Source organism: Cataglyphis hispanica, chromosome 15 (genome assembly GCF_021464435.1).
Source record: "Cataglyphis hispanica isolate Lineage 1 chromosome 15, ULB_Chis1_1.0, whole genome shotgun sequence".
Lineage (NCBI taxonomy): Eukaryota > Metazoa > Arthropoda > Insecta > Hymenoptera > Formicidae > Cataglyphis > Cataglyphis hispanica.
Window position 1 is genome coordinate 4,609,836 of NC_065968.1, and position 27,327 is coordinate 4,637,162.

At 30.1% G+C, this 27,327-nt stretch overlaps 4 protein-coding genes across 9 annotated transcripts; 2 read left to right on the forward strand and 2 right to left on the reverse strand.

The window, feature by feature from the left end:
• The first annotated feature begins 61 nt into the window (after positions 1-61).
• On the forward strand, positions 62-7,840 carry LOC126855274 (protein lin-54 homolog). 2 transcript variants are annotated; one of them, XM_050602747.1, is made up of 12 exons: positions 62-326; positions 1,399-1,793; positions 1,881-2,198; positions 2,338-2,577; positions 2,668-2,877; positions 3,118-3,234; positions 3,310-3,444; positions 3,670-3,915; positions 4,547-4,737; positions 5,182-5,425; positions 5,760-5,956; positions 6,456-7,840. In XM_050602747.1, the coding sequence occupies exons 2-12, from the start codon at positions 1,410-1,412 to the stop codon at positions 6,637-6,639; spliced, it is 2,466 nt and encodes an 821-aa protein (XP_050458704.1). In that variant the 5' UTR covers positions 62-326; positions 1,399-1,409; the 3' UTR covers positions 6,640-7,840. The 2 variants fall into 2 exon arrangements, with proteins under 2 accessions (XP_050458704.1, XP_050458705.1); XM_050602748.1 differs by having other exon boundaries at positions 4,550-4,737.
• Positions 7,397-10,594, reverse strand: LOC126855275 (zinc finger CCHC domain-containing protein 9-like). The gene is made up of 3 exons (XM_050602749.1): positions 10,374-10,594; positions 9,489-10,256; positions 7,397-9,019 (listed from the first exon to the last, which is right to left on the reverse strand). Exons 2-3 carry the CDS (start codon positions 10,243-10,245, stop codon positions 8,514-8,516), a joined length of 1,263 nt encoding a protein of 420 aa, XP_050458706.1. The 5' UTR covers positions 10,246-10,256; positions 10,374-10,594; the 3' UTR covers positions 7,397-8,513.
• Positions 10,595-10,863: 269 nt separating this feature from the next.
• Positions 10,864-21,124, forward strand: LOC126855101 (U3 small nucleolar RNA-associated protein 6 homolog). Of its 4 annotated transcripts, none has more exons than XM_050602475.1 (10): positions 10,864-11,160; positions 11,280-11,406; positions 12,059-12,199; positions 12,288-12,478; positions 12,550-12,789; positions 12,903-13,248; positions 13,512-13,685; positions 13,764-13,938; positions 14,114-14,451; positions 20,982-21,124. In XM_050602475.1, the coding sequence occupies exons 1-9, from the start codon at positions 11,069-11,071 to the stop codon at positions 14,443-14,445; spliced, it is 1,818 nt and encodes a 605-aa protein (XP_050458432.1). In that variant the 5' UTR covers positions 10,864-11,068; the 3' UTR covers positions 14,446-14,451; positions 20,982-21,124. The 4 variants fall into 4 exon arrangements, with proteins under 4 accessions (XP_050458432.1, XP_050458430.1, XP_050458431.1 ...); XM_050602473.1 differs by lacking the exon at positions 20,982-21,124 and adding an exon at positions 17,880-18,027; XM_050602474.1 differs by lacking the exon at positions 20,982-21,124 and adding an exon at positions 17,661-17,778.
• Positions 15,863-27,125, reverse strand: LOC126855100 (actin-binding protein IPP-like). 2 transcript variants are annotated; one of them, XM_050602470.1, is made up of 8 exons: positions 26,975-27,125; positions 25,244-26,426; positions 20,835-21,363; positions 20,220-20,385; positions 19,507-19,853; positions 18,870-19,216; positions 18,355-18,575; positions 15,863-18,280 (listed from the first exon to the last, which is right to left on the reverse strand). In XM_050602470.1, the coding sequence occupies exons 2-8, from the start codon at positions 26,238-26,240 to the stop codon at positions 18,044-18,046; spliced, it is 2,844 nt and encodes a 947-aa protein (XP_050458427.1). In that variant the 5' UTR covers positions 26,241-26,426; positions 26,975-27,125; the 3' UTR covers positions 15,863-18,043. The 2 variants fall into 2 exon arrangements, with proteins under 2 accessions (XP_050458427.1, XP_050458428.1); XM_050602471.1 differs by lacking the exons at positions 25,244-26,426; positions 26,975-27,125 and adding an exon at positions 21,994-22,241.
• Between the last annotated feature and the right edge of the window lie 202 nt (positions 27,126-27,327).

Here is a 27,327-nt window from a genome sequence, read left to right on the forward strand (position 1 = left end):
CGTCGCGGTTCCTATCGAGAACGAGAGAAGAGTTTCCCATCTTATTGTCGGGCTCATTCTCCGACTCGTTCAATCTTCGCCCGCGTAAGCGCGAGAAATGTCATTCTCACGACTCGCAAAGTGTGTCAACAAACCGCGTCAAGTTCGTGATAATATATTCGTACCGTCGTTCGATTAACGCGAATCCTAGGTCACGCGTGATCTCGCGCGGAAGAAGGCTCGTCGTGTTCCTCGGCACAATTTTCGGACGCAACAGCGGTGCACTGTGGGCCAGCAATGGTGAGCGCGTGATTTTGAACAATTCGAGCTATCGAAGGAACGCGCAGGTACGTATAGCCAGCCCAGCCGAATATATGGGCCTTTACCCTCCGTCCTTCTCCGATAGTCCCGTTGGACTCGATCATACGAGAAGGAATTTGAATCGTGGATTCTCACGAACCGTACGCTGATCCCGGGGGGGCCTGTTGCCGCGCGGCAATTTATTCGCTCATTCTTCAACTCGAACGCTTTGAGGTTATGTCTCGCGTTTATTATTCCAGCTTCGCGCCGTCGTCGATCTCCCCGGACGTTTTCGTCTGCCCTTGAACGTGGAGTCATGTCGGGACTCGCTCCCGCTCGCGCGCGATTCGACATCTGTAAATTGAATTGAAGCGCGAGTGCGCTTGAAAATTCGCTTCGCAAAAATGGCGCGTTCCGCCTTGTAAATGGCGCTGATGTTCCAGCGCGACTTCGCGCTTCGAACTCGTCTTTTTTGACGTATTTCGAATCTATCGTTCGGCATGTTCGAATCTACTTCGCTCCGAGTTTCATTTGATGAACTTGATCGACGAATTATCCATTCCCGCCACTCTTCAAAATATAAATGTGTCGGATTTGGAATGTATTTTTTTCTCGAAATTCGGAATTAGAAATTGTTTGAATAGAGAAGATATAAGTCGCGTTGGAAGAATTAAACTTCTCATTGAAGATTGTATGAACTTTCAATAATAAAATTTATACATATATTTAGCTACTTATATTGATTATAGATTATAGGTAGGTTTTCAATATTTATGTGAATCATTTATAAATAGATGAAGAGTTCTGTGAATAGATAAATATATTTTAACTTATATTAAATTATTTTATGCTGTTGTGAGCATATTGTATATTTATTACAGTACTAGTCAGAGAATATTTTTTTACATTTGCATTATTTTATAATAATAGAATTTTCACTACTTTTTTAAATTTTATTGTACATTTTTATTGTAAGAGAATAATTATTTGTATGTTATTGATATTATTTATATGATATTATTTATTTTAATATTATAAAATATTTAAATAATATATATTTAAAATAAAAAAAATTTTTATTTTAATTACATTCTATTTTATTTTCTTTATTTCAATCAGGGATCATCATCATGTCCACTAATAAGGGACAAAATGCAAGAGCTTTGGTGGAGCCTTTAGCGTTGGATTCGCATACACTAGGTGACAATGATCTTAGTGCATTAAGCTTGTCCCACAATAATGAACAGTATACTTCGACTGATTTCGACACCTTCGCGAATATTCAAGCGGAACTTGAATGTATGAACGCGGAGGAAGTTATGACAGCGGCCGATGACCGCATAACAATCGAGCGAAACATTGAGACTGAAACAATAGTACCTGATGTGGAGATGACTGAGATCTCTGAGCAAGTGCAGGCCGAACATATTTACACGACGGCCAATCAGAGCAACCAAAATGTCGTGTTCCAAACGAAACCTACTCTACAAAGAGTGCCTGCATCGGCTGTCCAGGTAATAACTTTATATCTTTTGCGATTGTAGTGTATTATTGGAATGCGACTGGAGTATTACATTCTGCTAATGTTTCTTTCTTCTTAGGTAAAACCGAATGTCCAAGCTACGCAGAGCCAATCAATTATGATAGTGTCGCCTGCGAGCGGACAGGGCACCAGCCAAATACTGAAGATATCGCATCCACCAACAGCTTCGGCAGAACAGTTGCAATCTTTAGCTCAGACTCTCATAACTGGAAAATCCGCAGATGGAAGCGTCGTTCAATTAAGATCGACTCAGTCTGCTAAGTCTATCGCGACAACCAGTGCCTCAGGAAACATCACAATTAATAACATGCAAAATCTCCAGATAACACAGCCAACACTGAAACGAACAACACAGAATATCCAACAACGACGTAATGTAAGATATTGTGTAGAATTTGAGATCTTTATAAATAAAAAAATTGTATTGTAGTAGATGACACAATTTTACAGATATTATCTTTTTAATATCTTTCGCGAAATCTGAAGATAAATTTATCTTTTGATAAATTTCACAGGTATATACAAAGATGATATTGACAGGAAATCAATCACAAGCTGGTACTCATCAAGTTCTTATTACGAGTTCTCAAAGTGAAAATCAGCCGAGCTCAGGAATCAAATTTCTCAATAATAGCTCTTCTAGTTATGGTATAACAAGCCCAACAAAAACTATAACGTTAGCACAGGCTCAACAAATGGGTATACTCTCTACCAATAAGGTGCAACACATTTTACCATCGTCCTCGCAGAAGCAGGTATGTTATATATTCTTGCACTATACAATATAACTTGTTAAAAAAAATATTTTGATTAGGCAATAATATGTTATATTTATCTTTTCAAAGGGTATGATATTGAATAAGCTGCTACAGTCTTCGACATCACAGCAATCGAAGGTGACCATAGTACCTACCAATACCGCAAAGTCAATGCCGACGAAAATCTTACCTGCGCCAATTACGAATATTCAAGCTAAATCTTCGAATCAGCAATCCACATTTATTTCATCCAAATCATCTGGGCAGCAAAGTCCGCAAAAAGTCATCATCAGACAGGTTGAAAGATTATTTGAACATCTGTGCTTAAAAATTTGTGTTGGTCTTAATAGTTTTGGTTGAACTTTTCTGAAAAAACAAACCAAAACTCGTCTCTTTATTAATATCTCTTTATTATTTCAATTTTAGCAAGTCAAAAATTTTAACTTATTTATAAAATATATATTATATCATATTATATTAAAATGGCAATATAAATTATAAATACTGAAAGAAATTTTGTCTTCTTTTTTTTTTTAGAGTTCTTTGAAATCTGGCACTGTACTTGGAAGTGGCCAAGTGATTAGAATACCTGCTAACCAAAACATTGTAACTGGATCAAATCAAGTTCATCAAATTCAGATGCCTGGAAGACAAGTATATTATTTTACATTTTATTCATTAATTTTATTTGAATGTGTGTTATACACATTATATTATGTTACTTTTTAGGTGCAATATGTAAGATTAGTCAGTACTTCAACAGGAACTACCAATGTCGTTACTGTAAGCAAATCAAAGCCTGCTACAACTCTTCAGACTGTAAGTATCAGTCAGAAAGTAGGAAGTCAACAACAGATTGTAAAGGTATATGAAAACCCAATGTTAATTTTGAATTAAAAAGGCTTTGGGAGACAAAAATTATGTATACATTTTTATTTTTTGTTATTTATATTCTACATGTTTCTTTAAAACTAAAAATGCTTTATTTTTGTTATGATTCATGCACATAACATTTTAAAAATTTATTCTAATTAATATTAAAATAGGATAATATATTATACAAATGAGTTTTTTTCTGTCTTCATCTAGGTTGTGCCATTAAATACTGGCAATCAATCTCTGAGAACTGTCGCGCCGAAAGCAACATTGACAAGTGGCAGTCAAAAATTGCTCATACCAGCTGCTGCTGCGACAGCTGTTAGCAATCAGTCGAAGAGTGCAGTAGCAATTCCCGCATCAGCATTGAGTCAATTAGCATCGGGACAGGCAGTTCTGTCGGCTAATCCAAGCGTCGGGAACATCGTCGTTCTTCCTGCTCAATATATTCAGCAACAGGTTCAATATCTATTTATGTACCTTATATCTAATTTCGCTTTTGTGAGGCAAAAATGTCGAAGATCGAATTATCGTGAACATTACTTAATATTTTATGTTATATTAATTAAAAGGTTTGCGATATTACATTTGCACAAAATTTATTCAAATAATTCTATACAATCACATTCAAGTATTAGAATATTTAAAAATTGAGAAAGATATAATACTATAAATTTAAAAATAGAAGATATAAGAGATTTCAAAATAGAGAGAAATTTTTAATTCAATTTTTTTATCTTCACATAAAATATAACTGACTCACACATGATACTTCATGTGAGAAAATCTTAAAAATTTTAAACATAGATAATTTAATATTGTAAATATTATTTTAATTTTAAATATTCTTGGTTGTAAATATATAGAATGTTTTTCAATTAACACGATAGAAAAATATTTAGAAATGTTTAGTCAATAGTCTGTGTTCACAATAAAATATGCTTAACAATTAAAGTTGTTTATATAGTATTAATGACCTATAAATTTATATTATCTCATGTGCATATGTCTTTTTGATTTAAAATTTTGCAAAAATTTATATCTATATATCTATATCTATGTACAAATATATTTCTATCTTCTGTCAAAGCAGTCAACAGATGATGGAAAATTGAAGTCTCAAGCGGCACCAGGTCTTCTAGGAAGTTCACAAAGTTCTACAGCAACTCTATGTGTGATTGATGGAAAGAATTCTCAAAGAGGGACTTATAATACTGTTGAGCCGAATGGTATTAGGCCAAGAAAACCATGCAATTGCACAAAGTCACAGTGTCTTAAGCTGTAAGCATTTTCTTAAAGCATAAAAATTTCAACAAAATATTTAAAAATTGTATGTAAACCAAAATTGAATAATTTTTTAAACTGTTTTATAAACTATTTTTTATTGAACGTTTTTTTTTTGCTTGACTATATATATTCATTAATATTTTTTATATATAGTAGGCTTTGGATTTTATCACATTCCTTTGTTATCAGGATTATATATGACAGTTTGAAGCATCTTTAAATATTCATCAAATATACATTATATTCTTTATGGAAAAATTATTAATAAAAACTATTAATTGAAGTAAATATATTACAATATTACTAAAAAATAATATATCTATCAAACAATTAATAGAATTAACTGTAGTTCCTTACGTTTTAATTTATAAATAACTTATTATAATTATAATTTATAATATTTGTGTAAAATCGGCGCGAATAATCTTTCTGTTGCAGTTATTGCGATTGTTTTGCGAATGGCGAGTTCTGTCACATGTGCAACTGCAACAATTGTTCAAACAATCTTGGGAACGAGGAAGAAAGACAACGCGCGATTAAATCCTGTCTAGAACGCAATCCTAATGCCTTCCGTCCTAAAATTGGAAAAGGCCGTGAAACTGGTGATGATATAAGAAGACACAACAAAGGTTGCAATTGCAAACGTAGTGGCTGTCTTAAGAATTATTGTGAATGTTACGAGGTATTTTCAACAAATCATCCATGTCGTCCAATAATTATATTTATAAAAAACAATAATAAATGACGGGCTAATTATGTTTGTATGTTTTTCTTTTCTAATCTATCAATGCAGGTAGTTTGACAAAATACATAATTAATCTTTTATTTTTTTCATTGTATTTTTACATTTTATTTTGGATTAATGTATAATGTTTGTCTAATAATTGTTTATTTAATAAGAATCAAAAATATTTGAATATAGTTTATGTATCTATATTTATATATATATATATATATATATATATATATATATATATATATATATATGCGAATTGTATTTTTTCTTTGTTTTTTAGGCCAAAATTCCATGCTCCGGTAATTGTAAGTGTATAGGTTGTCGCAATATCGAAGATCCAATATTGGAAAAAAAATCTTTAAAGGATTTGACGGAAACGACCGAAGTCAGAACAACTCAACTTAGTTTAAACAAAGCTCAGTTACAATTGTCAGAGATGGCTTTTAGACCGCCGGCAGTGTCTAATACTGGTACAAGGTTTGTATTATGAGTGTGAAACGAGATTTTTTAAATATAATTTTATAATTTGATTTAAAATATGCCGAAAATTATTTTTTTAGTTGTTACTTATTTATGAATAAATTATAATTCTGCATATAATTTCTATTGCAACAAAAACAAATCTTATAATGCTTAATTAATATTTATTGTTATTATATTTATTTTCTTTAGCTAATTGAAAATGGCATTGCTATTCTAAAAGAATCGAATTGCGACATATAAAAGAAGTTAATTCTTAAAATTAAATAATATATAGTGTGAAGAAATTATTTGATTTTTTGTTTCTAACATTATAATTTTACGGTTGCAATATGAGCGGTCGGAAACCTTAAAATGAATAAATAAATTATTTGAATCGTAAAATAAAATTTATAAAATAGAAATTGTTGAAACATTATGTGTGTATATGTACATTAGTTCGATCGTTCTTCGTATTCTATACGTTATATGTGTATCCGTTTCTTGCTTTTTACAGACAACCATTCAACTTTTTGACGGACAAAGTGGTAGAAATAACCTGTCAATGTTTAATGGCGCAAGCAGATGAGGCGGAGCGTAATATGCTCGACGACGAGACGTCGCAACGTCTCATTATCGAAGAGTTCGGTCGATGTTTAAAAGAAATAATTGAATCAGCGCATAAAGCTGAAGCTACCTAGCAGGTGTGTTTGCGTGATTTGTATTGCAATTTTCATTTGTCACTATTGTTTATGGGAATTGGATAGAAATAGAGATAGTACAATACGAGTATTGCTACCAAAGACGTTATTATACAAAATATGAGCATTGGTTTGTCCAAACAAATCTTTGGAAATCGTTCTGAATTTTCAAATCATCCATTAAATACTTTTTACAGAAAATTCACGACAAATAATTTTGAACTTGCTTTTAAATGATAAATCATTTTAAAGGTAGTGTAAGCTATATAGTAAGTAAAGGTGAGTCACTTTCTATCAGAGTCAATTTCTATCTGAAAGAAAAATGACATTGTACACTTATATTATAAAGATGATTTTATTGTGCTTTAAAGTTTCTGCTAAGCTGTGTGAATTTACACATAATGGAAGAAAAATTCGCAATTTGATTTTTTGAATATTTTTCAATATTGCATTTCTTTATAATTTTAACCAAGAAAAAAGAAGCAGTTGTGATTAGCAATAATCAAGAGTTCTTTTTTTAAAAACATTTTCAAATGTAATAAATCATATATTGTAAAAAAAAGCGATAGCACTACATATTCACCTAGTAGTACAATTGCATTAGCGCTTAATAAGTTCACACAGTGTCATAGCAAAATATATACCGAAAGGTAGTAAAACATTTTGTGAATTTATCTTATAAATTTATCGATTACATGTCGTATATTTTTAGAAATAATTCGTTATATTTGCAAAATAATATATATAGAAGACAAAATTAAAATAATTGTAGAAATTTTATTTATCTGCATCTTCTTTTTCACAACTTACTTAATCACAGAGAAAGCAAGGACTTATAAGAGCTTAAGTTGTAACCGTTGCATTGTATCTCGATTAATAATAGTACAAATATATAAATGTTTCAAGGAGATATAATATATTAATAATAAATATATATTATAAATATATATTTATATTAAATAAATATATTAATCAAGATATGTGCAATAAACACTGTGACTTAGACTTTTATAAATTTCTTGTTTTTATGATTGTATATTAAAGAGCCTTTATATATATGCTACATACATCTACAATATTGCAGCTTGTTTAATTATGAATATTAAATATCTTAGTGACATTAATTATAAGTATCAAATAATTTCATTTAGTATATACTTCATATTATACATATATGAAGAATAGAAAGAATTTTATTATTCACTTTGATATTTTCTTAAAGTTTCATATTTACCTTTAGTTTTTAATAACTTATAATATGTTAGACTATCGATGACATCGATCTAAATAAACCATTCGTTTGGATTCTAAAAAATTATACAAAACTATGTATCATATGTACATGTATGAATTTCTTCAATTAAAATGTTATGATTAAAACGCTCATAAAGAATAATTGTGTGAATATTAATTAAATAAATTATTTTAGGAATGATATAAGTTATAAGTAGGCGAATCGCTTTTTTCAAATTTGCATTTATAGATCAATTTATACCGGTTGATTATTAATCGATTGCTCCTACACAAAGCTACTATATTATCCCGTTTCTTCAATATATATATATATATATATATATATATAATTATATAATGCATAGCATAATATATGATAATTTGTTACATTATAAAAAAAACATACACATACATTACATATTTACATTGTATTTGAATACAAGGAATTCCAAACTTTAATATACATAAATTAATAATAACAAAGTGATAATAATAACAAAGATTCTTATTAAAGATCAAAAGTAATTAAAAACTTTATATATTTTTATCAATAAGAAAAGATAATAAAATTATAAGTTTGTGTGTATCTGTTGTATGTTATAAAGATATCACATAAATATCTAAAAAAGATATCAATATATCTAAAATTTGATTATTTTATTTTTTGGCAATTTATTGCCCTCGTCATTCTTCTTTATAGTTTCTTGTAAAGATTCTATAGCGGAATCACTTATCTTCTCTACTGTAATGGTACTCTCTTCTTTACCATTTATCAAATCAGGACAATCTTTCTTTAAGTGTGTTACAGCTCCACAAATCTTACAGCAACCACCATGGGGATAAATTCCTTTTGGATTATCAGGGCATTCCACAGCAATGTGTCCCTGCTCGCGACAGATGAAGCACTTAGCGTATCTATAGGTAGAATCCTTGTTGACTTTACATTCGAAATGAGTATGTTCTGTCGAACCGCATTTAAAGCAGATGCCAGTACAGGCTTCATCGCGACCAAGCTCAGGACAATCCGACAGATTGTGCCCAGATTTGCGACAGTTGAAACAAACTTGTTTTTTAATGCGCGTCAAAGCTTTTTCGGCCTTGCGTCTCTCCAGTTTCATCGCCATATCCACTTCAGATTTTGGTATGCCTGAAAATAATAATAATAAAATATAATAATAAAATAATAATAAAATATTTTATTTCATACTTATTTTATATATTATTGTTTAATAATAGAAATAATAGTATATTAATAGTAATTGTAAACAGCTTATTTATTAAAATTAAAATTCTCTAAGATTTATTTAGATTTTTAGATCCTTAATTAGTTTTTTTGTGTTTTCTCATATAGAAATTACTAATAAATTATGATAAAAATTACTGAAGAAAAATTGAAATAATTGATCCATGTGACTCGTTTGTGTTATGATTCAAAATCAATGATAATAGCATATAAACTTTAAATATGTTTTTATCAGTTCTCATCAATTTTTTTAAACAAAATTCTTTTGAATTCTATATAAATTCTTAAATATGTATACTTTAATACATTCTTTTATTAATTTTTAGCATCAAAACAAATTCATATTTAATATAATGTGCGTATATATATTTACCCTTTAATATCAATGTTTGTTTAAGTTCTGTCAATCTTTCTGCATCTTCCTTCTTTACAGGAAATCCATCATACTTAACAATTTCAATTTCCACACCATTAATTATCATTTTAGTAATGCCAACATTTGGTTTTCTCCTTTTGTATTCTCCTCTTTCCCTAATTTTTTTTTCTTCTACTTTACCACTTTTATCTGATATATTTTTTTTAAACTTTTTAGACTTGTCATTAGATGTTTCCAATTTTCTCTTTCGATTTCGCTTCTGTCGTTTACTTAATATAAAAGAATTTGAATTCTTATCATCTTGTGAAATTCTTGATTCTTTTTCACTAGATGATAAATATGAGTTATTAATATCTGGTTTTATTTTGTTAGAAAATCCATCTGATCTATTATCTACTGTTTCAATTGTATCTTCTGTTTTTGCATGATTATTGTTGGGTATGATATCATTTACAGAGTTTTCGGTGAAATTCATGTGATTTTTCTTTGATTTTGACTTCTTATGTTCTTTTACATCAGATTTAGATCCATTATCATCAAATTCTGCCCAATTGTGATTAACGTTTTTATTAATATTTTTGTCAAATGCATCATTTTGATCCTTTAATAATTCTTTTGCCGATTTCTTTTTCTCCAACAGTTTCTTACTTCCATTTTCTTCTATTTGCTGTTTCATTATATGCCATGGTGTGGCCTCATTTGGCAACTTTTCATTTGATGCTTTAGATCCTCTTGCTCTTGCATATCTGGTCATTTTTTCAAACACTGAAAAAAAAATTTTATTAAGAACTCTATATTCCTACAAACTTACTGAAAAAAATATTCGTTGATCTTTTCTTTGATTTTTAAGCTTATATATTGATTCTTTGCAATCATACATACGGTCTTAATTTTAATATTTTTCTGTTAATTTCTGATGATTCACTTTTCGACACTCTTAAATTTTTACGTTATCAAATTGAAAAATTATTAATTTTCCTATATGCGCTAGATTTAAGCTTTTAGAGATTTCTTAAATATTAATTATATTTTCGACTTTCATCGAAATATTCATCATACCCACGATGGATATTTTCACGTGTATAGATTTATAGATTGAAATTAGAGGTTAAAAGAAAGCAAAGACTATAACCATAAATATATCAAGAATAGAGCGGTTTCCTTAGACAAAAAAAAAGATGTACGACAAATTCATCGAACGTATCGATTGGCTAATCGATAAGACGTAGTTTCTAGTATTTCAAAAGTTTTTAGTAAGAACAGCCAATCAAAATATGACATTGTGTAGTATATATTTCTTGATGAAAATTTATCAGTGACTAATCTCATGTAGTCCTATGCTTCATGTTCTCATGCCTTATAATTACGGTATGATACATCACATATCACATGTTCGATTTGTGAATTTTATACTTGAACTTCATATTTTCTCATGTCCTGATCACATTTAGATCGCACGTGGCCATTAAGACTAAGACTCATATTTTCTCATTAGCTTCCTACGTTTTCTCTTGATAAAAGTTTTCTTCTGATAAAAATAAACTCATTAATACAAAGAAAATACAAATTTAAGAAAAATGGCAGAATTTGTAGAAAAACGATGTCAGGATATGATACCTGAGTTGGAGCAAATGGAAAGGATCAAACTTTTTGACAAGAATGAAATTCGGTGAGTCTTTTTTTGTGGGGTTTTAGCATTTAATCTCTGCCTTCAGTTGAAATAGATAAAATTATAAGAATGTATATTTTTTTTATGAATATCACAATCATCAAGTTGACGTATTTCAGAAATATTGCTAAAAAACTCAAGGAATATGAATATAAGATTCAACGACACACAAAGTGTAAGGAAGATTATCTTGGTTACATACAATATGAAATGAATCTTTTAAAACTGATTAAACAACGTAGAGATGTAAGTAGTTGTTTTATTGTATTTAAGTATGTTTTCATCAAGAAATTCGTCTAAAATTAATTGATATGTTTTAATAATTAAAGACATTAATGGTATTATATTTAAAATAAGGATTAAACTGAAGAATTTAGATAAAGATTTGTCTTAAGATACAGCCTGACTTTTATTTCTTCAAGTTTAATAATCAATTTCAAAAAGAAATTGTGTAGGTTGTATATATATGAGGTATTGTGAGATTGTATAATTTTTAAATTTCTTATCAATTGAATATTGAGTCAGGAAAAATCATATATTAATCAAATATGATATTCAGAAATGTAACTTAAAAGAAGAAATAATTTAAATATTTATGAATATTTTAAATACATTTTGTAATATAACATGTCATCAACAGTTAAAATATTTATGCTGTATTTTTTAAACAATTTTGAATAAATTGATTTTTAGAATTAAAGTAGTATATAATTCAATGTTTCTGAATATTATGTAATATATTCTTGAAGCAGAATATTTTATTTGCACAATGATTATAAATAATCATTATTTAGAACTTTGTAGATTTTGTTACATGTTATATAAATTGTATCATATAATTTATATATATTACAATTAACATGCATAAATTTTATACATATTGATATATCTTTTTTAGAAATATGGTATTACTCAAAAGAAATCAGACGTTGATTTTGCTATAACTAATAAAATGAATAATTTGTACAAAGATACAATATCTAAATTCCCAGGCGACATTAGATTTTGGGTTGCTTATATGAAATTTTGTAAACATGTGGTAAGTAAAAAAATAAATAGATTTTTCCTGTTTTGCTACATTTATATACTTTGTATACTTTATATAACTTAACATAAACATTGCTTAGCATTCTTACAGTAATATCAACCAGATATTAAGTAGAATGATGCAAATGCACAGAGATAAGCCAAAATGCTGGCTCATAGCGGCACGTTGGGAATTGGAAGAGAACAAAAATAAACAAAACGCTCGGCAATATCTTCTTAGAGGATTACAAATCCATTCTGATTCTCAGTTACTGTACATTGATGCTTTTAAGTAAGTATCATAAAAATATATATTAGGATTTCTGTTGTGATTTATTAATCACAAAATGTGCCTATATTTAGACTGGAACTGGAGAATCACTTAGCTATAACTTCTAATAACACTGAAAACACCGAGAATCAAGAAGATAATTTGGCATTGACAATGGAGAATGACAATGAGATACCATTCTCACTGAAAACCGCATACTTTGTATATCAACAGGCTTTCGAGCGCATGAAGAATATTAAATTTATAATAGAGTTGCTTAACATTGCAAAGGAATACAATGGCACAGAAAAATTACAAAAGAAAATTATTTGGTATGAATACATATACATGTTAATATTATAAATTTTTATCAAATAGAATGAGATAATATGCTCCAATTTGTGTGATGATTAAAACGCTAAACATAATTAATCTATAATTTTAGCGATATGATTCGAGAATATGCCCATGAACCTTTAATGTGGGATACAATGGCACGTCGTGAATTACAAGGTCTAATTCAACCAGATCTTAATGAGATACCAATGGAAATCGAAAATTCCGAACAAACTTCCCTGAGAGATCGCATCACGTCATGCAATAAGGTTTACCAAACTGCTGTAAAGAAAATCAGAACCGAAGAGATGTGGTCATTATACATAGAATGTTTACTGGAGATCAATGATGATGTGCAATCGAAATTGCGAAATTTCAAGAGAAAACTCTTGAAAACTGCTTTAATGCAAGCTCATAAGGCGAAAAAGTTAAGGGAAAAATATTATTTACATTGGGTATGTATTCAAAGTTCACATCAGCATTTACATTTTTATAGTGTCTGATATAATTATATATAATTTATCATTAATAAACTTTTATATAGAAAATTTGACTAAACTCAACTAATACTTTATTCTAAATTAATATGTTATTTCCTTTAAAATAATATTTATTCTTATCTATGTATTTTCAATATCTCTGCTGTTAGAAACATTTTTGCAACTCTTCAAAATCAAAATACTTTTATCAGGATAAAAGTAATTATGTCTTTTTGTAGATCAAGATGTTAAATGCCGATAAGGAGCGTGATGAGAGCGCGCGGAAAAAGTTTTACGAAGTACTGCGAGGAGCGACTGATGCAATACCAAGCAGCGTTGGTCTTTGGCATGCGCGAATCAATCATTTGTTGCAATCTGGCCAGGAGGAAGAAGCAGACTCTATATTTCCCAAGGTAATTAAATATTGCAAATGATTAAATCTTGCCGATACTTAAAAGATGTTTTATCGCTTGTTATGCTAAAATTATTAGATGACGGAAATTCTAAACGAAAAAGCATTACCTTTATGGAGAATGCGGATTTTACACGGTCAAATAAAAAGCTCAAAGGAGGCCGAAGAGAGTTTTCGAGCGGCTTTAAAGGTGCATCCGTTAATCGCCAGAGACATCAGGCCCATATGGCTCGAATGGCTTGTCCTAACGAAAGGTATTATTAAATCAACTTAATACCATTATAATCTTACATTTTTTGTTTTATTTTGCGTTTATTATCGAAGCATTTTAAAAAATATTACAAAAGATTCTAAAAAATGTATTAATATATTTATTATTATATAAGCGTTTTGGGATATTTATATTTTTGCTCGATATTTTTACTTCAGGCATCCGTGCAGCTCGCGAAGAATACGAGAAGCTCCTCCTACAACCTCCCACTTCATTGGAATTTCATAAAAAAATGGCTACATTAGAATACATACAGCCGAAAATTTCGCTAAAGCACGCACGGCGTCCTTACGAAGTGATGATGCAACATTTCGGAACGAACAATACGTCTGTCTGGATGGATTATATTAACTTTGAAATGAAGCACGGAGATCCAAAAAAAGTTGGGAAGATATATGAGAGAGCAGTTAAGATGTTGGATCGCAATTTAACGTATTCTTTTATTGAAGATTATAGTTTGATGAAAGCTAAATTCGATTCCATAAAATGATAAAATGTAAGTATACTATATATAGATATATCATATGCATATATACCATGTACTGTAGCATATTACTAAAATTATGTCTGCACTAGTTTGCATTATTTCTAATTAATTGATATCACGTTTATGTTATAATATCATTTAAGCAAATATTTAATATATCAACCTCACATCATATCTTAATGAAAGCGTATTTATTTGATATATATTTCATACTTATTACTCTTCTCCTTCTGGTTCTTTTGTTCCTATTGAAACCGAATATACAAAAGAAATACAATAATATAATTTATTGGAATTATTTGTGAATTACGAAAAGATATTTTTTTCTACTAATTATAAAGATATGTTGCCAAAGCTGTATAATTAGTCAATCTTAAGAATAATTTTACATTTGTTCTTCGCCGAATATTGATTGGCAGTACAAACATATGTAAAATTTTGGTACATATGTAAAAATATCCAGAAATTCTGGATATTTTTCAAAATGGTAAACCATATACTTTTTTATGTGCTCGTATCTTTATATCAATCGTTTAAAAAAATCTTTTATTGCTAAATAATTTAATTCCTGAAAATAAAATATACTTTTATTGATGAATTATCAACAACATAACAATTAATATTGTTACAAATAATGAGATGAATGTCGTTAAACAAAACAAATGAGTTTTATGAATAATTATTTTTTTATGTTTTGTTTAAAAAAATATACTAATCATAGAAAATATGATTTAAAAAATATCAAAAAAATATTTTATAGAGAAAATATAGATCTCTTTATATATCTCGAATTATATATAATCGAATATATATATATAAATCGAATTATATATCGAATTTTTTATTATAAAAACTGATTAATTGAAATTCAGATTCTTCTAAACGAGAAAGAGAAATATGAACGGTTTCAATAATTTTTATTGATTGATTACAAATATACATCAATTGTTGTTTTATTGTATATTTATCATCTCGTATCTCTCCTCTAGCTTCATTTTAATGACTTTTACTTAAGGAGGATAAACATGCTAGAGATGTCCGTTGTTTCAATCTTGAAAATTTCTAATAAATTTAGAGAAATATATAAATAAATTTAATAAAATAACTTTTATACATATATATATATATATATATATATATATATATATATATATATATCGTACATATCATATAACTTGAAAGAGAAAGATATAAGAATTAATCATGTGATCATTTTGAATTGTATTGATTGTTTTGAAATTTGATATCAAATAATCTAGAGTACAAATTAAAACTATTTGAAAAAAAAGTTCAAAATATTTTTTAATCTAATTATAATATTAATTTTTTATCAATCGCGAAAGCACTTAAAGAATATAAAAGAGTTATATACGATTACATTTCATCCTTTTTATCTTACAATGAAAAAATAAAATTGAGATAAATTTAAAAAGTTATTTATTGAAACAATTACAAATTAATAGTGAATTAATTATTCAACATTATCTCACATATTTATCCCGTGTCAAAAAATTTGAAAATAATCGAATGTTCCGCGCGGCTATATATTCGTCCAGCATAAAATAAATTCGAATAATGACAAATTGAATTGTTACATCAACAACTAATTACAAAGCCCATCAAACATACATTCTTTTCGATTCTTAGATTAATTTTATATAAAACGTGGCTTTAAACTTTACAAAACATTGGGCGCGCTGCTTTGCGCGCGCTAATTAGAAATATCGTTATTTTATTACAGTAAGATATTTATCTGAAATTTGAATCTTTGAATACAAAATTTCATAATGACTATAAGTTCTAAAAACTTTTGAATGATTGAAACGTACATTTTTATTCATATATTTTTATGTTTCCTTATTTAGATTCAAATCAAAATATTTATAGCTTCTAAATTACTTTTCTTTTGGATTTTCGACTTTAATATTTTAAAACATAAGAGTTTATAATGTCTGCAAGAAGGATTCGTTAGATTTTTAAATTTTACATTTTTAATTCGTTTTATTGAATTTTATAATTTTTCGATATTTGTGAATCTGAATTTATTGATCGTAAAATCCTCCGATTTCTGAATTTTTGAAGTTTTTATACTTCTAGACCCTTACATACTCCAAGGATAAATATCTTATAGTTTTTTACACGTATAAAGTTTAACAGCCTATTAATTTTTAGTAATGCGATTAAAAATTACAATAACTTTGGTATTTGGCTATATTATATAAAGAGTCTCAGTCCTTCCTAACGCACATTGTGATTAATTAATTTCTTAATTAATGAAAGTATTTGAATATATATTTCCATTACATTGTATGTTATTCTTATAAATTTTATCTTCAACATCTTTGTTATTTTCAAATCCATTTGCACATCTGATTACATAAATAATAAATAATAAATAATAAAAAAAAGATTGTAGATTCAATTTTTCTATAATTTCCAATCATGATTATTTCGTTTATATCATTTGTTTATATTATTATGCTATAAAATAATAAATAGTTATACATCTTTTTTTTATTAGATTTCCTGTAATTTGGATAATTTTTACTAAGTATTTTAAGTTTCTTGAAATTTCGATTATGTTTTAGACTCGATGTCTTAAATTGTAATTTTTTTTAAATCTCACATGATTTGGATAAAACAATTGTTGAAAATCTATGATTTAAATATATACCTTACATTTACATCTTAATATTTGAATCCTTTAAAATTAAAAATCTTTAAATTATAAAGTAAATTTTTATGTATTGAATTTCTTAATCCTGACTCTTTTTAAATTCTAGATACATTAAAATTTAGATTTATTAAATTCTTGAATTCTAGATTCCTTATATTACATACCAGTAAATGATCATGATATATCTGTGATAAACAATTATCTTTTTCAGCCTACTTTAGATAATTTATAATTCGTGACAAAATTCACAGAACAAATTTCGATTTATGTAATTCTATATATCATATAACATAAAAGATATTTGAAGAAGTGATATATATACACATGTATGAAATCTATATCAGAATACATATATTATATTAGGATAAATAAAATATATAAAATCATAAATAGGTTTCTATCTTGTCATGAATTACAGATCGTCTAAAATGAACTGTAGAATATAAATCTAAAAAAAATATACATAACATCTCATCAATATTTTTAAAAAATGTATGTTTCGGCAGATTACAATATAATCTCGTTAATTTTGACCCTCCAGGGCAGTAGAAGTGGAAAATTTTTGAAAAACAGAAATTAACGAATATTTTCTCCATAGTGCGAACTATCCAATCGTTATGCATTTACATGAACTCAATTGCGTATATAAATTAATAAACTAGGATTCACAAAGTATGTGAGAAGTGCCAAAATTAACGAAGCCAAATTTAGAAAGTTTTATTGTATTTAGGAATTAATAAAATAAAACAATTTCTTTTAGCGAATACGCGACCCATTACATATCTAATGGATACAATGCTCTCAATGTAAAAATGGTTAACACAGAGAGCTGCAGATATCGAGATTAAAAGAAGTGTTGAAGAAATAGAAAAAGTAATAAGATACAAACTCAACATGTTGAACAAAACTCACACGAAACGTCAATCAAAAAGGCGCGACGATCGCTGTCGCTTCGCCTCTGCTTGACGGTAAAGAGGCGCACTCGTGCCATTTATTCGTGTGAGGATCGTAGCACTCGACGGTCGAGATTGTGATCTGCGTGCGATAGAAGTTGATCTCTTGTGATTGATCGCCACCTATGACGTAGAGCCGGCTATCTGCCGCCGCGACAGCCGGATAAGATCTGCCCATACTCATGGGGGCGACGACGCTCCATTTGTTCTAAAACATCGTAATATTAAAACGAGTGAGAAAATCGATGAAAGACTAAAGAGATTCGAAAAGAGAAAGTTTACCTTTTCAAATGAGTATCTTTCAACTGATGTTAAGACTTCCTGATTCTTACTTGTGCCACCGACAACATACATGTATCCATCGAGGATCGTGATTCCCATTTGTGAACGTGGTGTAAGCATCGGTGCCAAATAATTCCATTCTCTGGTCACAGGATTGTAACTCATTACATCCTGACGATGTCGGCTATTATGAGTACAGCCACCAACTATATAAATTAATCCTGCAAAAAATTCGTAAATTAGAATGTGACACATCGTTTTTTTCACAATTTAAAGAAAAAAAGATATGACTGTATTCTGTCTTTTAAGACATTATTCGACACTCAATATAATGAAGAAATATCTTATTAAATAAATAATCATCTTATTAAATAAACAATTTATTAATAATATTATCGAATTAAAATGCGTATAGAACATAATTTGAGATACAATAGATATATTTACGAATTTAACTGTCAGGCGATATATAATAGAGACAGGATGTTATTGGATCTTAGAAGCGGAAACATTACCTTCGTACGCGACAACGCCCATACTGAATCGTGGTTCCGGGAGATAACCATCAAGAGTCCACATATTAGTGATCGGATCGTATATCTCGATGGCACCGCCAATGTCTTCGCCTACCCATCCGCCGAACGCGTATAAGCAATTGTCCAAGGCACAAAGACCGAAGTCACATCTAGGCTCCTCCATACAAGCGATCGGAGTCCACACGTTGTCGCGAGGATCGTAGCATTCACAATTGGCTATTATGCAAGATTCCAACTCACCGCCGACAACATACACTTTGCCGTCCAAAAGGGCCACTCCAGGAAGAATGCGTCCTATGCTAATCGGAGCTACTTCGCTCCATTCTCTAAAAAAATTTTAATGAGAGAATGAGATTGTATTGATTATGTGTATGTGCCTCACATATGAATATCTCATGTAATAAAAGGAAGAATTTTTACATCCGCTTATCAATAAGGAAGAAATAAAATTCTTTATATAAAACATTAAGACATGTGCAAGTAAATGACAGAATGGAATAAAATAAATACATGTAGGAAAAATTTATTTGTTAAAAAGCAAAATTAAAATATTGAATTTTGTTTCTCTTTACTACTAAAAACTGTGAGAGAAGAGAAGAAATAAAATGTCATATACCCAGTAAATATGTCGTATTTCTCGATAGTTTCATAAGTACTTTCGGCGGTTCTACCCCAGCTGTCCGCGGAATGTTCCCGCTTGGATCCGCCAATTACTAGGATATTCTTCCTAGCGCAGACCCGAGGCTGGGCATGAAGAGGCACCAGGCAACCTTTATTTGAGATTAAATCTTTCTGTATAGATCGTAGCGCAACGATAAGACTCGCGTCCTTGCATTCTAAGATAATACGCTCTAGTCTTGCTAATGAACACAATCGCAAGCGTATGTGGCCGAGGATCTCGAATACGTAGCATCTCCGCGCGGGGATGTCATGAACGATCCAATTGTATGCGGCTTGGAAGACCTAATAGAAAGAAATGTATCACATACACACACATGCACGCGCGCGCGCGAGAAAACTAATTTATCCCGACATATCTCGCAAAGAAAGAGATTCATTTTTCTCATTTCTGACGTCATAAATCAATATGACAAGAGTTAGAAACAGAAGCTTTAATGCCAGTATTATTTAACGTTTTCTCTAACAAACAAAACTTTTAAATGCAATTAACATGCAAAAGAGAAAAAATAATTTATTTCGAAATAACTCGCTTTTATATCGTTCTTTCTAAATATCTCTAAATATCTTGCTTAATTCTTTGAATATGTAAAATTATATAGTTATATAAAATGCATTTAATTTAAATAACAATTAATTTAAATAACAAACCTGACATTCTGTATCAATATGGATGTAATCACTACTAAGAAACTGAACGAGATGCTCCTTGGGCAAATCCAGAAATTCTTCCTCCTGACAGACTTGGGGAAAATTGACTTCTATAAAGCGTAGGGCAGTCTCCAAAAGATCAAGTCTGTTATGCGCTTCTGCAAATCTGTGATCAACAACATTGATAAATATTATTATGCAATCTTTATATTTTATCTTCAAAACAATATTTCATTATTTTTGCATAAATATCATTGATTTCAAAAATATCAAAAGATGTCCAATATATAAAATTTAAAAAAAAAAACAAAATATTTTTTCTCTCGTTTTTTAGTTAGATTTGTATTATATAAATTGTTGAATATGCTATTATAATTTAAATTAATTGCTTATAATTAATTTATCAATTTAGTCATGAATAATATTTTTACTTTGAGTAATTTACACAATAGCTAACATTTAATTTATACATCTCATGCTCTGAATAGAAATCGAAATATATTTGTAAACAAAACAAATTTTGTTTTATTTCCTCTAAAGATTTTTATCGCATCATTAATTGGCTCAAATCTTCTTTTTCTCTGTCTTTTGAATTGTTCTTATTTACAATCTCACCTGTAAATCCCAAGAGCATTAGAATAATGTAGCTGCTGTTTAAGATAGTTGATACAACCAGTTACTACATCATCTAATTCTAACATATCGGCAGCAGCAAATAACTCCTGTACATTATCCTGAGTAATATCCACATTGCCACTATAGATAAAGTCTACCAGCTGGGAGAGAATATGGGGAGAGATTGAGTGAATCTCCACGAGTTCTTGCTGCTCCTCGACCAGGCCGACGGTGAACATGGCATTGAAATAGGCGCTACCAGCAGCCAGGACTGATCTATGTGCCCTGATCACTCTATCACCAGCCACTAGCCCCACATCACTGAATTTATTCTTCAGCCTCTGTGCATTAAGATTGCGCAAGAGCTTTGGAGGATAGTGACCCACTGCGTAAACAACACTAGATACTTCGGATGATTGCTTCACTGACTGCTGGTTAGTAAAGCCTATATTGGAATTGTGGCCGTTTTTCAAAGTCGGCGCCATGCCATCTGCCATGAAACCATCAAGTTGCCCTTTATCCACAGATCCTATAAGCGGTACGATGATAAAATTGATATTAATTTGCAGTAATAGCATTATTTAAAAAAATGTTTCAATAAACTTATTTTGATATAAGATTACAACACATAAAAATCTAAATATTTATCATAAATACATAGAATAATGACAGATATAAGAATTAAAAATTTGAATACAAATTTAGAAATCTGTATTAATGTTGGAATTAATAAAGAAATATAACATTTATTAATTTTTTTTGGTTCATAAATTTTATGCTCTGTTTCCTTTCATTGGAAGAGATGATGTTTATCTTAATGAAATAAAAAAGAGTAAAGGTATGGTGAATATATTATAATTTATAAAGTTGATTTATAACGATGAACATTTCTGAATAAAGATGCAAACAATAAATTAAGAAAACATGAATCTAATGGCAAGGACTTGTTAAAAATGCAACTATTATAATTGCAATTTTTGAATGTGTCAAATTCTTGTTAAAAGAATCGAAGACTCTAAAAACTTCGAATTTTTTAAGACTTTCAAACTTGCATTAAATAAAAAAAAAAATAACAGATATCTTATAATTTTGCTTGCATTGATCAATTTTTTCCAATAAGTAATTTGACTCGATGATTGAAGGTTTATGAGATACTCACGACATAAACGAGAAAATACTCTGTAGACGCTGTTAAAGGACTTTGTGTTATTTTTCCCTTTTAGGCGCATCACTACCACCACATTTTTGACAAATTTAACGATCAATATTTTTAATTCGCACGCAAACAAATCTTTCCTCGGAAACGGCGTCCGTTCAGTCCGTTCACTCGAGACAAGTATTTTTCACAAGAGAAATTTGACACACGTCAAATAACCTATACTACCTATAAGCACGTAAAATCAGCTGCAAGCTAAAACAGTAATGGCATCGATGAAGCGAGGAAATCCCTGTCGAATCCATAGAAAAAATTTTCAAAGTGTCTCTATGTTAATTATAGTTTATTATAATTATAAAAATATTTAAATGTCCATATATTTTTATTAAAAAGAAATCAGTTTGAAATTTGTCGATTTGAACAAGAAATATCATGGAAAAAAAAATTAAAAAAAAAAAACCACTACATTAGTAATGCATTATGGAATGTAAGATGGGTGCAGTGATGTTTGAAAAAAAATTTCTATTTTTGCACGCGCAAAAATATTGAAAATCTGAAAATTCAAAGAAAAACATCCTGCATTAAACTATTAATCAATAAGAGAAAAAGAACACACAATGTAATACAGATTTATATATTGTATATTCCATACTCTCTATTGACACATGAGCGTGTATATACAAGGAGCTTTTCTGTGAAAGATTTTTTCATTACTTTTTTTTTAATATAAAAATGATTCCTTATTAATTTGCAGCACATGTTTTATACATTGATTTGCACTCATTAGCGCACGCGAATCATTTGTTTGACATGTTGAGATTTTACATTTAATTATAGATGTTTCTGTCAGAATGTGGTCCTGCTTGATAAATATTGTATGTAAATGTGACTGCAACTGATACCTGACATTCATAATTTACACGTTCAGTAACAATTACACACATTAGGTTGATCAAAAAGGTTGTTTTACTTTTTTTTATTATAATGTAATGTAAAAAAAGAAATAAATTTTTTGATCAACCTAATATAACGTTTAAACAACATATTTTCTTTTTTTGAAAAAGAAAAGAAAAACGCAATTGTTAGTACTGTAGCTCCATCAATTTTTCTTATTAAAAAAGATAATAACAATGTAATTCCTTTCTTTTTCAATATTTTTTTCTTAACTAATATACATATCTTAATTGAGAAATATCGATTAAGTTTGGTTTGCACATTGTTTGTTATAAATACATGTATAATAGAAAATAGATACTAGTCATATAATTGTAGATGTAAAGTCAAAAATTTAAAAATTCTACGAAGCAAGAATCCATAGAAAGGAATCTAAACAAAATTTAACAATCGTAAAAGTTTCCAACACAATTTCTTTGCAATTTATATTAAATTGACAAAATTGACACCTCTAAACGCAATAAAGTGATTTAATTTGGCTTACAGATATATGAAGCTAGCATATCAAGTTTTATGCTTTTGGATTCTCACGTTTATTTTTAAATTCTTGCCTGTTTTAATTCTGGATATTTATTCGAAAAAAAATTTTCAATCAAACAAATTTTTAAACCCTTGAATTCTTAAACTCAATACACATATATATTAATATATGTTTAAATAATCACACACAAGTTTTAAATAACACTACATTCAATCATTGAAATCATTGTATGTTCCACACACACATGCACATAATTATTAATGTTTTAAAATTCTAAAATCATTATTCTATTGCAATATTCGAATATATTTCTTTTAATATCTAAATTCTTGAATTTGGATTCTATACGTTTTAGTTAAACTCACATCATTTCTAAGTCTTTTAATTTTATATCTGTAGATTTTCATACATAATTTTCTAAATGCTTGAATCTTATGATTTTGACTCATTAAAATTATTCTATGTCTTCTCCGATATCCTACATATTAATTGTAAGACGATTTTCTAAAGAGCTCTGACAATTAAAGGATCTAAATTCACAAAATTTCAATTTTTCTCTGTATATATCTATTGTATGATGAGTCATGTTTTTAATTGGAGTATTATTTATAATATATTTACGCTTTAATTTACGATTGTTTTTTTGTTCCTAAATATATCAGTAGCTATGGTTTTAGATCCTTGAATTCTCAAATTTATAGATTCACAAATTGTGATTCACTTTCTTTCTTAGACCTACTGCTCCTTTTTTTTTTTTAATTTTTTGATTCCTATAATTTTATCTTTTTAAGTGCTCAAACTTAAGCTAAATCTCCTGCAGTCCTTGTAATACAAGAATTTAGATATAAATAGTTATATATCTCGACTTACAAGGATTTAAAAATACAAAAGTTAAAAAATTCTTTTTCGAGAACAAATTTCCAGAATATTTTTTTGCTCATTTGATATATAACAAACTTATTTTTATTGCAAACAGAAGATAATGTTTACAGTCAATATTATTTACAGTATATTTATTTTGTAAATGGATTTTCATCAAACAGATTTATAGATTCTTAAATCCTTTTGGGTCATTAGTTGGCTGGATTTTCTTGTTCGAATCTTGGATTTTTATAATTTTGAATTCCTAATATTCTAAGAATATTTAAGTTTTCTTTCAGTTTTATACTTTTTTAGATATTGAAATTTAATGAATCCTAACAATTTTGGATTCTTTTAGTTATACGTATTTACATTTCAATATTTCTTCTAAGTTTTTAATTTCACAGGAATTAAACTCTTGTTTAACGATTTATCGAAAATTAATGATTTGACTTTCTTTTGCTGTCATGTTTTTGTAATACATTGCAAGTTAAAAACCTGAAAATTCAAAATATAAATCTAAGAATACAGAAATTTAAGAATTCAAGACTAAAGGAATTGTAAGATATGATCTATAAGTAAATTGTAGATAACTGATGTTATCTAGAATTCATCTATAGGTACCAATTCCAAAAATGTATTTGACAACCATCCAAGGATTTAAGTCTCCAGAAGCGTACAGGAACGCGTGTCCCTTTCCTCAAAGAAGAGAATGATGTTTCTCTTTTAATGAATATTATTTACACAGCATACACAATTACACGATATGTTATAATCTCTTTTTTGGCAACGAGCCGAAGGCGGATATAATGGTTGGTTTGGTGCCGGACGATGCAAGCGTCGTCAAAGTAGGTTGTGCGAGAAGCACTGTGGGCTTGGCTGTCGCGGCGGCAGCGGCAGCGGCTGCGACAGCAGCGGCGGCAGCAGCACCGCCAGACGCCACTTGGTCCCACTTACTTTTTCGTTTTTTGGCATCATCGGTTCTTAGCGATTCCTCGGCGCCACTGCCGGTAGAGCTGTTTGGCCGCTTTGCGGTGCCGGATACGATCTCAATCTTCGTTTTCTCTTTGCGCGCCTTCTCAAGTTTGTCCATTTCCGTTTTCTGCACCTTGGCGAGTTCCTCATAGTATGAATCCTTGTTCCATTTGAATGGATCGAACCTATCCGGCGGATAGTTAGTGCCCAGCTCGTTGATGCTACAAAACTGAATAAGTTTTTCGTAAATGGATGGATTCCGGAATTCCTTGCGTTGCTGGATCAATGTGTTCATATCTAGCCCATCACTCTCCATTTTCCGATATAGTTTCGTAATCTTGTCCTGCAGTTCAGCGGGACATTGACCCGAGGGTTCTGGTGGTATCGTCACACCGTAAGAGTCCTTGGTCTCCCCGTTATTATCTGAAAGCAATTCTCCGGAACGCGAGGAAGGCGACCGACGCTCAGCGCCGCCGCCGCCGCCGATAGTAATGACGGCAGTGGCGGCGACAATAGTGCCAGTATTAGTTGCGACCGGGAGACCGTTCTCCTCGGGGCGACCTTCCGCGACCGTCGCAGCGATTGTCGCGCTTGCCGTCATCAACGACGGTGCCGGTGCCGGCGGCGACGGCGACGGCGGCGGCAGCGCAGCAACAGTCGCCCCCTCATCGTCCTCGGAGACTACCGTGTCGTCAAAATAAGAGACCAATCGTTGCACCTTCGTAGCCGCGCCCGGCAAGTCGCTACTACCGGCAGACTTGCCGATGACGGGACTGTGCGAGGCTGAACGGCCTCCAGATATGGGACTGGTGCCAGATCGGACCTGGGGCTGACGACCGACTTGGGCATTATGCGGGGCGGCCCCCTGGGGAGTGTTCGAATTCTCCTCCTGCAGGCGCTCGTCTTCCACCCCGTCCTCGCCCTCCGAGTCGGTATAGGTGGCGTAGAGAGATGCCAGAGCAACACTTTGTACAGACATGGTTAGTTGGTTTTGAGTGCCCGCCGTGCTACCAAGCAATATTTTGTGTGGGAACTCACCGGTCTAGCGTTGCACAGCCTGGCCCAGCGCCCAACTGTGCCACGTGAGGGCTTTAGAGGCGCGGGGACAGGAAGGCTTTTATGGGCCCGATGGGCGCGTTGAGCTTTGGTCGCTTTTAGTACGAACCTGAAATCAGATTATATATACATACACATTTATCATTATATTATATTATATTCACAAGATTAATACCTTTATATATTAAATGATATAAAATATATTGGCAAAATTAAATTATCCATTTTGTTTATTTATATTTTTGTTGTACTTAATCTGAAAAATTGTATGAAAGGCGTTTTAACAATATATTATAATATTACATTTTCATAGAAAATCTACATTTAAACTCAAATTATTATTATATTGCTTTTAATGGGCAAATTTGTATCCATTATATCTTCTTTCTTTTTCCACAATTCTCTGGCACGAATATGAACTGAATCTCTATACTAATATTTACTCATTAAAATTTTCTCCAAAATTTCTCATCTCATAGTTGAAATATAATCAATAATTATAAAAGTCAATAAATAAATAGTAACATTAACAGAGAAGAAAATTAGATAGAGACCATTTGATTTATCCGAGGTCAAACTGACAAACAAAATGTAGGTTAGAATCTAACCAGATCACGATAATTGTATTGCTAGTGATGAGAAACTTTTTCTACTGACCTTAAACTTTCAACGTCCAGAAATACCACGTACAATTTGATTCAGTTTGTACATTACACAATCAATTCTTAATATAATTGTAAATAAATATTCAATAAAGAGTGCAAAATTTTATTTCATCATCGGCAACCATCGGCGCGTTCCTCCCAAAGTTCCCAAGATACTTTGCGTTCGTTATGTCCATAAACATAATAATACATAGAGAGCAATTTCTTTAGTTGATTTACAGAAGCTTCGACGGATGTACTGATTGGCTGCTACTACAAAACTTTTGAAACTCTAGATGTTTCCTATTCAATAGCCAATTGACACGTCGATGAACTGGCTATTATTGACAATCGAATAGAGAATAA

What these genes read in the sequence shown, in the direction of transcription:
- LOC126855101 (XM_050602475.1), top strand. Translation starts at nt 11,069, where the DNA reads ATGGCAGAATTTGTAGAAAAACGATGTCAGGATATGATACCTGAGTTG. An exon ending in TGAAATTTTGTAAACATGTG is followed by an intron (nt 12,200 to 12,287) that starts GTAAGTAAAAAA and finishes AACATTGCTTAG; the next exon opens with CATTCTTACAGTAATATCAA. An exon ending in TTACAAAAGAAAATTATTTG is followed by an intron (nt 12,790 to 12,902) that starts GTATGAATACAT and finishes CTATAATTTTAG; the next exon opens with CGATATGATTCGAGAATATG.
- LOC126855274 (XM_050602747.1), top strand. Translation starts at nt 1,410, where the DNA reads ATGTCCACTAATAAGGGACAAAATGCAAGAGCTTTGGTGGAGCCTTTA. An exon ending in ATATCCAACAACGACGTAAT is followed by an intron (nt 2,199 to 2,337) that starts GTAAGATATTGT and finishes TAAATTTCACAG; the next exon opens with GTATATACAAAGATGATATT. An exon ending in ATTATTGTGAATGTTACGAG is followed by an intron (nt 5,426 to 5,759) that starts GTATTTTCAACA and finishes TTTGTTTTTTAG; the next exon opens with GCCAAAATTCCATGCTCCGG.
- LOC126855275 (XM_050602749.1), bottom strand. Translation starts at nt 10,245, where the DNA reads ATGACCAGATATGCAAGAGCAAGAGGATCTAAAGCATCAAATGAAAAG. An exon ending in ACAAACATTGATATTAAAGG is followed by an intron (nt 9,020 to 9,488) that starts GTAAATATATAT and finishes TATTATTTTCAG; the next exon opens with GCATACCAAAATCTGAAGTG.
- LOC126855100 (XM_050602470.1), bottom strand. Translation starts at nt 26,240, where the DNA reads ATGTCTGTACAAAGTGTTGCTCTGGCATCTCTCTACGCCACCTATACC. An exon ending in GGGCGTTGTCGCGTACGAAG is followed by an intron (nt 18,576 to 18,869) that starts GTAATGTTTCCG and finishes AATTTTTTGCAG; the next exon opens with GATTAATTTATATAGTTGGT. An exon ending in AAAGATACTCATTTGAAAAG is followed by an intron (nt 18,281 to 18,354) that starts GTAAACTTTCTC and finishes ACGATGTTTTAG; the next exon opens with AACAAATGGAGCGTCGTCGC.